General features: G+C 59.0%; 1 protein-coding gene across 1 annotated transcript in view; it reads right to left on the bottom strand.

Annotated features, from left to right (window-relative positions):
* Positions 1–10585, bottom strand: part of ALMS1 (ALMS1 centrosome and basal body associated protein) — a gene marked incomplete at its 5' end in the record, with an annotated part of 55949 nt that extends 45364 nt beyond the window's left edge. Inside the window, 2 exons of the mRNA XM_084205091.1 lie at positions 2307–2472; positions 10400–10585. Of these exons, the coding sequence (XP_084061217.1) occupies positions 2307–2472; positions 10400–10585 (352 nt within the window). The remainder of the gene's footprint in view (positions 1–2306; positions 2473–10399) is intronic.
* Positions 10586–11816: the final 1231 nt, after the last annotated feature.

The raw sequence follows: 11816 nt of genomic DNA on the forward strand, positions 1-11816 counted from the left end.
CCAGGAGGGCTCAGGGGCACACTTGGGATGCCCAGGAGGGCTCAGGGGCTGTGCTCAGCCAGGGCCAGGCCTGGAGCTGCAGCCTGGGCTGGAAGCAGGCAGTGACGTCAGTGCTGCTCTCCCTGAGCTCCTGCTGTCAGAACTGGGATTTTTCCTGCTGCCACTCTGAAGGCCAAAAGCCTCCTGAGTGCAGCTCAGCGAGCAGGCAGAGCTGGGCCTGGGACTCATTCTCCCAGCCTGCTGACAAGTCTGAATGCCACAGTCAAGCTGCCATTTGGGGGATAAAAAAGGAAGGCAAAACAAAAACAAAGCCTGGGCTCTGTCAAGCTGTTCCACAGAGCAGCAGGAGCACTTCAGTACAACTGTCACTGTCACTCCTCCCCTCCTGACACGAAATCCAAGACACTTTGTGAGGAGGAGAGGGAATAAGTGAGGATTGCAGCTATGGCTCCCTTCCCTCTCAGCCTTCCCCTGTACCTGGAATTCAGAGCACACCCAAAGCCTGCAGCCCATCTCTAGGGAGCAGCAGATCAAACAGCACAGAGAGGCTCCTCACAGCTTTCAGCACATTGCAGAGCCTTTGCTTGCTCCTTAAATCCAGCTGCACTGCAAACATAAAGCTGGACAAATATCAAGAAGCTTTCCTTGATTAAATGGCTTCCAGTTCTGCAAACAACAACCCTGGGGAAAAGGGCTGTAAAGCACCTGAAACACAGGAATCCTGCCCAGAGCATGGGCAGGACAAGGCATGGCCAGCCCTCCATGTCCTCCCACTTTGAGCTCTGTCCTGAACCTCACTTTCCCACCAAAATGGGATTTACTCACTCTCCACCAACCCCCTGTGATGCACACACAGCCTGTAAGCACCACACCGCCTGCAGACCAGCTCTGAGGCAGCCCAGGATGGCTTTCATTCCATGAGGAGAAAAACCCTTCAAAAACATCTCCCAGGTGGCTGCAAATGCAGCAGGTCCCTGGTGCTGGGAGTGAACCCAGCCTGTGCTGCCACACAGAACAGGAACTCACTCCCTCTCCCCTGCCCTGGTTTGTGCAGAACAAACCTGGCAGGAGGTGCCAACAGGAGCCTTTGGAACCAGGAGTCACCAAAAGCCAATTTAATCTTTGCAGTAAGTGTTACAGGAGACAGCAGGGACAGCCACCAGGGTGACACCCACAGTGGCTCAGTGACTGAGCCTCAGGGGGTTTGGGATGAACCAGAACACACCCAAGATGTTCCTTCTCCTCCTGCAGGCTCTTTCAGCAAGAATGGAGCAAAATCATCTCAAAAACTGATGGAAACCACCAAGAGCTTTGCATTAAAAAAATGAAAGTCAAACACATCAACCCCTCAGGAGCTGCTGTGAGGAAATCCCCAAGGCAGTTTTAACTCCATGCCCTCCAGGTGGTGTTTAAGTCCCAAAGAAAGCCCAAAAGCAGCTGCACACAGGCAGGCTGGCACAGGGAATGGCCAACTGCACAGCTCCACGTGCACTCAACTGTAACACAGAAGGTTATTTAAAATACAATCATGTTTTCTGCCTGTCAGTAATTGTGCTTGTTTGTGAAGAACACCACTGGTGCAGGGACAGGCACCTTCATCCCCCAGCTCAGGCACACCCTGGCAAGGGGAGGCACAAAGGGAACGTCCTCATGGCCAGGGGACTCCTGCTCTGCAGAGGGATCCTGCAAAATGAACCCCCTGGGCTAGAACCTGCATTGGGGGCTGGCTTTGACCAGGGTACTCTGCTCTACATGGAAACGAATGGAAGGCAGGAAGCACAAGGGTGAAATGCAAATGCTGGGGATTCTGAGCCTTCTGTGACTGACCTGCAGGAGGAGAGCAGTGACCTGGCTGGAGGGGAGTGCTGGCACTGCCAATCTCAGCAGCAGCAGCAGCAACAGAAACTGCACCCAAACCCCCGGGCAGCAAGGAGGGCAGGAACCATGGAATGGCTTGGGTGGAGGGGATTGTAAAGACATTTCACAGATACTCCATTCCTGCCCCTGCCATGGCAGGACACCTTGCACTGGCCCTGCACACTGCCAGGGGTGGCACTGCACCCAGGCTCACTCTGAATTCCACAGGAAAACCAAGCAAAGCTTCACTGGCACAAAAGGAACTGCTCATGTTAGAAGAGCCAGGGAAGGCACACAAACCCTGCACCTCATCTTGGGGGGGGCTTTGGCAATAAAATCACCCCAAACACGCTTTGTAAACCTCACTTCCCACTGAATTAAGGTCAAATGCAGGCTGGGACTGACTGAGCAGTAAAATATCCCTTGGGCAGCAATTCCTTTGGACATACCCAGGGGTGAGGCAGGGGCTGCAGCTCCAGAAGCTTCTGCTGAGGACAGCAGCCCTTCCTCCAGCGTGGGCAGCTCCGACAGGTCCCTCCTGGCACAGCTCAGGCCCAGCTTGGTGTCCCAGGAGCAGCTGCTGCCCAGCTCTGCTGCCAGCCAGAACCAGGGCTCCTAGGGGAGGAAACACTGCTCATCATCATCATCATCATCATCATCATCATCATCATCAGCATCCCCTGTGAGACTGAGACAGGCCAGCACTGATTCTGAAGGGTTCCTACACAAACCCTCAGCCTGGAGTGTGACAGGAGCAGGGGAGTCCTCGGAGTGTCCCAGCACTGCCCTGAGGAGCTGCTCTGCCTTGGGGACACCAGCAGGGCTTACAGCTCCTTCCCACAGCCCTGCTGTGTGAGCCAGAGCTTCTGCACCAGCAGCAAATCCAGGCTTTGACTCAGAGCAGACTGGTAAGGCTCAGCCTTTGGGCTCTGAGAGCTGAGGGAATTCTCAGAGCAATCCAACACTTGGCAGCACATCCAGCACATCCCCTGTGAGTGCACCACGGTGCAAGTCTGCCCTCCACACACAGCACCTCCTGTTAATTGCAATCACCTAATTAACCCTCAGCCCAGGCCAGAGCAGCTCAGCACACACCCTGGCTGGCAGCAGCACTTTCCTGAGGGATGGCTGATCCCAGGGACACCCCACTGCTCCCAGAGACACCCCAGGGACACCCCACTGCTCCCAAAGACACCCCACTGCTCCAAGGGACACCCCAGGGATGGCTGGTCCCGGGACACCCCATTGCTCCAAGGGACACCCCAGTGCTCCCAGGGACACCCCAGTGCTCCCAGGGAACAGCCCAGGGACACCCCAGTGCTCCCAGGGACACCCCATTGCTCTAAGGTACACCCCAGGGACACCCCATTGCTCTAAAGGACACCCCAGTGCTCCCAGGGACCCCCCAGTGCTCTAAGGGACCCCCCAGTGCTCTAAGGGACACCCCAGTGCTCCCAGGGACACCCCAGTGCTCCCAGGGACACCCCAGGGACACCCCATTGCTCCCAGGGACCCCCCAGTGCTCCCGCACTCCTGGGTTCTGCCGCTGCAGCTCCTCCCTGCGAGCAGGGCAGGGGAAGTGCTGGCAATGAGCTAAAAGGGACAAAACCAGAGATTATTGCTCTGTGCTGCAGCGTGTGCTCAGCTGCCCCAGGAACAGTGGAATACCTGCAGTACCCAAAGCACTCAGGCCATCCCCCCCAGGAGGGGCTGGGCTCCAGCCCCTCACACTCAGGCAGGACCCAGACTCCATGCAGAGTGCCAGAGCGCCCTGGAGCAGGCAGGCTCCTTCCCCACCCCACCCCAAGACCTGGGCACCATTGTGTGCACAGCAGCCAGCCCCTTCTGGGGGACACAGCCTTCCCTTTCCCAAAGCCATGGAAATCCAGTGCATGCTCTGAGGAGGATCAACACCCACCCAGCCTGAGCCACTGAACTAGAGCAGCATGGAACCCTGGGGCCCCTGAGGCTGGAGCAGCTCTCGTGTGCCCAATCCCCCCTGGTCCCCAGCCCAGAGCTCTGGGTGCCACCTCCAGCCCTTCCCCGGACACCTCCACCAGAACCTTCCACAAAGCTCATCCCCTCCTGGGCTCCCCCACCCAGAGGCTCTCCAGCCTCAGCTGTGCCTCCCCAAGCCCCAGGGGAGGGATGAACCCCCAGGAAGGGTCCCTGCTGTGCAGGGGAGCAGTGCAGGGGGCAGCAGCACACTGTGCTGCATTATCCCAGCTCTGATCCCCACCCAGAGAGCAGCCCTGAGGGGAGAACCGGGGTGAGACACTGCCCCACGCTGGCACTGGCTGTGCCAGGGCACAGACCCAGGCAGCTGCAAGCACGAGGAAGGATTTACTAAATGAGTGTAATCATCTCTGAGGGCTCCCACATCTTTTAAATCAAATGAAGGAAATTTAACAACGCTTTTCTTCCTGAAATTCAATACATTGCTACTGCTGCTAAATACATAAAGAGGGGTGAAGACAGAAATAAAGCTGAACTACAGCCACCCCCACAGCACACAGTGCCATGAATTGGAGAGCTGGAGAAGCAGCTCTGAACCCATGCTGCAGTTCATGGACACAAATTTGAACCTTACTGGGTTTTGAACTACCTTCAACATCCAGCTTAGCTCTCCTGATGTTATTCTGCCCCGCAGACCCCTGAGAATACCCCAAAACAGAACAGGGGAGAAGTAAAAACCCAGGGAGAGAAGGGAAAGAGATCTCCCCAGACACCTGATGGCAGCCAGCTGATCTGCCAGGACATCAGAAACACACTCTGGTTTCTGCCAACACCTGAGTGCAGCCCCAGCCCAGCCCTGCCAGCCCCACACGAGCCTCCAACACTCCAGGGACTGAGCCCAGCCCTGCCTGCTCCAGCCCCACAAGCCTTTCTGCGCAGGGATCTTCCCCAGTCCCCAACCCCCAGCTCCCCGGCACTGCCTGAGGCTGCTCCCTCCTGCCCTGGTGCTTGTCACACCGAGGGACACGGGAGGGACGCTGCAACACTGCTCTGCACGGGGGCACTGTGCATGCTCACACGGAACGTGGCAGCAATTTAACCTGGCCAAGCTGCTGGGCTGGGCCTCATCTCCTGTGGGCCTTGGGAAGCACAGGGATTACTGCACAAAAGAAAGCAGCTCAGAATTCACCCATCTCAGGTGGAGGCGCCTTGGTGGCAGGAGGGAATGGGTGGTTTGGGTCTGGAGGGCCCTGCTGGCACCCCAGTCCTGGCTACAGCTCCAGCAGTCTGAGTAGCAGAGCTAACACTAGCACAGATCAGAGCTACACGGAGCTTCCCTGCCTGGCCTGGCTTCTCCCTGCCCCAGTGCAGTGAGAGCTCAGGGCCACTGGGAGTCAGCAGCCACTGCTGCAGGGACAGGGACAAACAGGAACGCACCTGGAACACCAGACTGATGCACCAGGGATCCACCGGGAACAGGAACTCACCTAGAACACCAGGGAGTGATCCAGCTGGGACACCAGGGATGGATCCACCTGGGAGCACCAGGGATCTGCCTGGAGCACCAGGGATGGATCCGCCTGGGAACACCAGGGATCTGCCTGGAGCACCAGGGATTGATGCACTAGGGATCCACCTGGGAACCAGGGATCCACCTGGAGCACCAGGGATTGATGCACTAGGGATCCACCTGGGAACCAGGGATCCGCCTGGAGCACCAGGGATTGATGCACTAGGGATCCACCTGGGAACCAGGGATCTGCCTGGAGCACCAGGGATTGATCCAGATGGAACACCAGGGATGGATCCACCTGGGAACCAGGGATCTGCCTGGAACACCAGGGATCCACCAGGAACACCAGGGATTGAGGCACCAGGGATCCACCTGGGAACCAGGGATGGACCCGCCTGGAGCACCAGGGATGGATCCGCCTGGGAACACTGGGGATGGATCCGCCCGGGAACACCGGGGATCTGCCTGGAGCACCAGGGATTGATCCAGCTGGAGCACCAGGGATTGGTGCACTAGGGATCCACCTGGAACACCAGGGACGGATCCACCCGGGAACACCGGGGATGGATCCGCCTGGGAACAACAGGGATGGATCCGCCTGGAACACCGGGGATGGAACCGCCTGGGAACACCGGGGATGGATCTGCCTGGAGCACCGGGGATGGATCCGCCCGGGAACTCCGGGGATGGATCCGCCCGGGAACACCGGGGATGGATCTGCCTGGAGCACCAGGGATCCATCTGCTCTGCCCCTGGGACTGCAGATCTGCAGTGTGCGGCTCCCACCCCTGAGCACCTCCAGGACGTTCCTCTGCCTTCCCCAAGCCCTGCTGTGGCAGGGAAGCACACTGCCTCCTCCTCCCAGCCCAGCCTCCTGCCCTCTGTGCCCAGCCCTTCCTGCCCAGGGCTCCCCAGGCTCAGGCCACCCTGCTGGCTGTCCCTTGTCCTGGCAGCCCCAAAGGAGAGGGTCCAGCTGGGGCCAAGGAGGGAATGGTTCCCTCCAGCTGCCAGTGCTGCTGTCATTAACACAGCCTGGAGCAGAGGGGGCACTGCCACCTCCCCCTGGCCTCAGGCCCCAGGGCAGAGCTGAAGTGCCAGGATTTTCCCCCTCAGTGAGCAGGGCTCTGCATTTCCCAGGCTAAAGCCCAGGACTGCCCTGGGGCCGTTACTGCAGCTGGCCAAGGCCTGTGAACGGCAGCCCTGGCCTCCAGCCTGGCACCGTCCCCAGCTGTCACCCACCCCCCAGCACATCCCCCTGCTCACAGGGGGGCACAGCACAGCACCAGCCCATGGACTGGGCTAGAACAACACGGCCAGGGGGGCTTGGAGCAGCTGGCCAGGCTGCCCTTCCTGAAAAAGACCCCAACACCTCCTGCCCTGCAGTGAGCACAAACACCCCCCACTCAGCACCACCTTCCAAAGAGCACTGAGGGGCCTTTTGTGACACCAGCCATCCCAGAACCCCAGACTCACCTGTCCAGCCCTGTGCACTGGGGTCTGACCTGTCCAGTTTATCCCAGCTCTGTCCCTGGGGTTTGTCCCTGCCTAGTTCTGTCCCTGCGACCTGTCCCTGTCCAGCCCTGTGCACTGGGGTCTGTCCAGTTTACTCCAGCTCTGTCCCTGGGGTTTGTCCCTGGGGTTTGTCCCTGTCCAGCCCTGTCCCTGGGGTCTGTCCCTGGGGTCTGTCCAATTTACCCCAGCTCTGTCCATGGGGCCTGTCCCTGTCCAGCCCTGTGCACTGGGGTCTGTCCAGTTTACTCCAGCTCTGTCCCTGGGGTTTGTCCCTGTCCAGCCCTGTGCACTGGGGTCTGACCCTGGGGTCTGTCCAGTTTATCCCAGCTCTGTCCCTGTGGTCTGTCTCTGCCTAATTCTGTCCCTGGGGTCTGTCCCTGTCCAGCCCTGTGCACTGGGGTCTGTCCAGTTTACTCCAGCTCTGTCCCTGGGGTTTGTCCCTGTCCAGCCCTGTGCACTGGGGTCTGTCCAGTTTACCCCAGCTCTGTCCCTGCCCAGCTCTGTCCAGTTTATCTCGGCTCCCTTTCCTGAGCCTCCACCCCCGCTCACCCCAAGCTCCTCTGCAGGCACACAGGGCAGGGAGGAACATTTCAAAGCACTGTGGGGTTACCCCACTCCTGCCCAACTGAAGCTGCATTCCCCTTCCTGTAAATTCTGAACTGACAGTTTGGGTTTCATGCAGCAGCTCAGGCAGAAGGGGCCTCCACAGATCAGCTGGTTCAAGCTCCTGTGGGAAGGGAGCCCCGTTGCCAAAGAAAAGCACCCAGCAGAGCTAACAGTGCTGCAGCACCCACGGCTGAGAACCAAACCCAGGAGCTGCCCTCCACCCCCAGCCCCTTCCTGGATCACTGCAAATCTCATTTAGAGCCACCCAGGGCAGCTCTGCCATCAGATTTTCATTCCTGTGCAAAGCCCCCTTGACTGCCTGCTGCCCAAATCCCAGCTCCAACAGGAACATTGAACAGCACTCCTGAGTTATTTCACGGAGTGAGAAGGTACCACTCCTTCACACACTCAGCTCTGGACCACTGGAAAAGCACTGACTATCCCCTGATTTTTCATTTATGCTGTATTTAAACCACACATCCAAGAGCAGCACTTTGCACCCCCACTGTCCTCCAGGTTTTAGAAAAATGTTCATTCCTATGTCTTTCCCACCACTGAAATAAAAGGTACCTCTGTCAGGTACCTTAGTTTGCTATTCCTAGTTACCTTTACAAAAGAAAAAGCAGAATTTCAAGGAATTGTGGACATTCTGGCATGTAGCCATCAATTTGCAGCATTTAAGAATGAAAACCAGAAACCTGATCCTCCTGGGCCTCATTTGTCACTCACAAGTTTAGCTAAATGTAGAATCGAAAACTTGTTAGGGCAGGGCTTAAATCACCCTCAGCATCAAAAATAAACTGAGAAAGGAAATGGCCAAAGCTGATAAAACTGACATTAAAAGTGGTATAAACAGTTGGAAGCCTCATTCTGTGGGTTACAGAATTCCTCCCCCTGCTACCCTCTGAAGCCCAGAACACCTTTAAATTACCATAAACTGGGACACCACTCCCAGCCTCTCCCCAGTGAGCAAGAACTTGAGGGAAGTGTTGAGCAGAAGTTTTTTTCAGCCAATTTGAACCCCAGTCCACTGCAAATCTGTGCTGGCTCGTGCCACAAGGTGTGACAAAACACCCCAGAGGCCAGGACAGGTGAGCAGGGCACAGCAGCACAGGTGACTCCTGGTTTGGACACCCCTGGGAAACTGCAGCCTGAAGCTCCCAAATCCCAGCGGTGACTCTCTGCAGGGAGCTGAAGTCGTCCCAGAAGGAACAGAAGGACACAGCAGAGGTGTCAGGGCAGCAGAGGCTGCTCTGGCTGCACTGCAGCCCCTGGGAGCAGCAGCTGAGCTGGGCTCAGCTCCAGCTGGGACTGCCAGGGCTCAGCCGGGCTTGTCAGAGCAGCACTCACAGCCAGGGCAACACAAACAGACAGGGAGCAACGGCCACCAGGGAACAGCAGCACCCAAAAGGCACCAGACACACTGCCCTGGGCTCAGCAGAACCTGCTGGCACCAGGAAGGGAGGTGAACTCACTGCTCCCCAACACCACAGCCTGGAACCCAGCTGGCTGGGAGCTGCCTGGAGCTGCACTCCCAGGAATGGCACTTCTGTCTGAAGGCACAGGAGAACAAAGCCAGCATCCAGCCCTGCTGTCCCTCCTGAGAGCACCCAGGGAAGCTCCTGCTGTGCTGCAGGGCTGATGGAAACTGCATTAAACCCCCACTGAGTGCCATGTCCATCACGGTCAGCCTTGCCTTCAGCATGTCCCAGTGACTCCCTTGGCAGTTCCCATCCTTTGCTCCTCCTTCCTTATTTCTCCTGGTAAGACAGAACCTGCACCAGCCCGTCCTTCCTCCAGGGAATGTTTCTAGAAGTTGCCAAGGCATCTACCCCAGGTTTCCACGTGGCTGCTGCACCTCTCTCTGAGCCCCTTCCTGGCTCTAGAGCTGTCACACCTTTTTTTTCCCCCTGAGAACAGGGGACAGTCACCACCAAGTGCCAGAACCACACAAGGACCTGCCCAACGCTCTCACAGGTGCCAGCTCAGCAGGACACTGACTCCTGCATGGCCCTGATGTGACACCACTCCCAGGGACCTCTTCCCAGCCTGCAGCAGGGATCTGGGCACAGCTGAGGGCACAGAGCTGGGTGACCCCTCCATGGAGAAAAGGAGGCTCCAGGGAGACCTCCAGCACCTCCCTGTATTTAAAGGTGGCTTTTTAAAAAGAAAAACAACTTTTTACACTGGCAGATACTTGAAGAACACGGGGGAAGTGCTTTAAATTAAAAGCTGAGGGATTTAGATGAGATTTTGGGACTAAATCCTTCCCCATCAGGTGGGGAGGCCCTGGCACAGCTGTGGCTGCCCCTGCATCTCTGGAGTGCCCCAGGCCAGGTCAAGGGGGACTTGGAGCAGCCTGGGGCAGTGGGAGGTGTCCCTGCAACGGCAGGGTGGCACTGGGTGGGACTGAAGGTCCCTTCCAAGCAAACCACGCTGTGATTCCTGAGAGCAGCCCCTGTCCCTGCGTGCCCTGCAGGTCACGGCTCAGCAGCTGCACTCACCCGTCCCCGGGCCAGAGCCAGCCCCGAAGGGAACAAACAACTCATCATTATCAGCCTGTAATCAGCACAGTGATACAGCCTTCTCCCGGGAGAGCAGGGGGAACCGGCGCCACTGGGACCCTCCTCCGGGGAGAGAGCGGGGCACCGAGGCACCGGGGGACACCGAGGGGCCAGGCCGGGCTCGGGCCCTGCTGGGAGCCGGGAAGCGGCTCGGGCCAGCCGGGTCCCCCTTTCCGGGGGGTGACCCCTTACGAGCCCTTGCACGGGGCAGGAGGTGACACCGGCCGGCTGTCCCAGCCCCAGCCGCGTGAGCGACCCAGCGTGAGCAACGCAGCGTGGCGTTGGGGACACTGGGACGCACGGACACACACAGGGACACACGGACACAAACACACGCACACAACCGCTCCGGTCGGTGAGCGGCTGCTCCCGCCCGCCCGCCCGAGCTCACCTGAGACCGCTGCTCCTCCTCCTGCTCCTCCTGCTGCTGCTGGCCGTGCTCCATGGCGGCGGGCCGTGTCCGTGTGTCCCCCCGTGTCCGTGTGTCCGGCTGTCCCCGTGTCCCGCCCGGTCGCCAGGGACTCGCGCCCGCCCCGCGCGCGCACGCGCCGGGACCGCCCCCTCTCCGCGCCGCCATTGGTCAGCGGCGGGGGCGGGGCCGGGGCGCGAGCTCCGCCTCCCGCGCGGTGATTGGCGGGCGGGGAGCGGCGGGGCGGGGCTGCGGGAGCGCGCGCGCGCGGGGGTTTTGGCGGGCAGCGGAAGTGCCCGGATGGGGGCGGGCCCGGCAGGGACCGTGAGGGGCCGTGAGGGGCCGTGAGGGGCCGTGAGGGGCCGTGAGGCCGGAGCGGGCCGGGCCGGGCCGGGCCGGGCCGGACAGGACAGGAGAGGACAGATCTGCCAGCGGCACCGATACCTTCCGTTGCCCGGGGAGCTCCGCCCAGCCCGGCCCGGCCGGGGATCCGGGGGCAGCCGCTGCCGGTAACGAGTGCCAGGAAAGTTTCCCCGTAATGTCCGGTCCAACAGGATCACAGCATCGCTGGGGCTGCAAAAGCCCTCCCAGACCATCCCGTCCCAGCCGTGCCCGATATCCCCTGGTCACCAGCCCAGGGCCCTGAGTGCCACCTCCCTGGACACCTCCCGGGATGGGCACTCCAAGCCTGCCTGGGCAGCCCTGCCAGTTCCAGTCACCCCTCCTGTGAATAAAACCTTCCTGGTGTTTGTCCTATTGCCCTAACTGCCCGCTGGCAGTGGAAGCCATTCCCTGTGTCGTGTCCCTTGTCCCCAGTCCCTCTCCAGCTCTCCCGGAGCCCCTTGGTAGTGGATGGACACTGAAATCCGACTGAAATCAGGCATTTTGAGACAGTCCTGTGTGAGCAGGAAATGGGGTGGGACTGTCCTACGTGCGAGTTCCATTCAACTCGCTCCCAAGCTCTCCAGCAGGACTGGGGGTCCCTGGTGGTCTGTCAGGAACCATTCCCCAGCTGGGTTGAAAGGACAGACTCAAAGTCTGGGCAGGTGGAGAACATGAGATAGACCTCTCCATGGACACCTTTCGATCTGCATGTCAGTCCTGCATGGCTTCCTGATCGATGAAATCCTTCATTCTTCCTGATCCCTGAAATCCTGCATGGCTCCCTGATCCCTGAAATCCCCCATACTTCTTGATTCCTGACACCCTGCATGGCTCCCTGATCCCTGAAATCCCCCATAATTCCTGATCCATTAAATCCCCCATGGCTTCCTGATCCATTAAATCCTGCCTGGCTTCCTGATCCCTGAAATCCCCCATGGTTTCTTGATCCATGAAATCCTTCATACTTCCTGATCCATTACATCCTGCATGACTTCCTGATCCCTGAAATCCTCCA

This window comes from Fringilla coelebs, assembly GCF_963513975.1.
Source record: "Fringilla coelebs genome assembly, chromosome: 4".
Classification (NCBI taxonomy): Eukaryota; Metazoa; Chordata; class Aves; order Passeriformes; family Fringillidae; genus Fringilla; species Fringilla coelebs.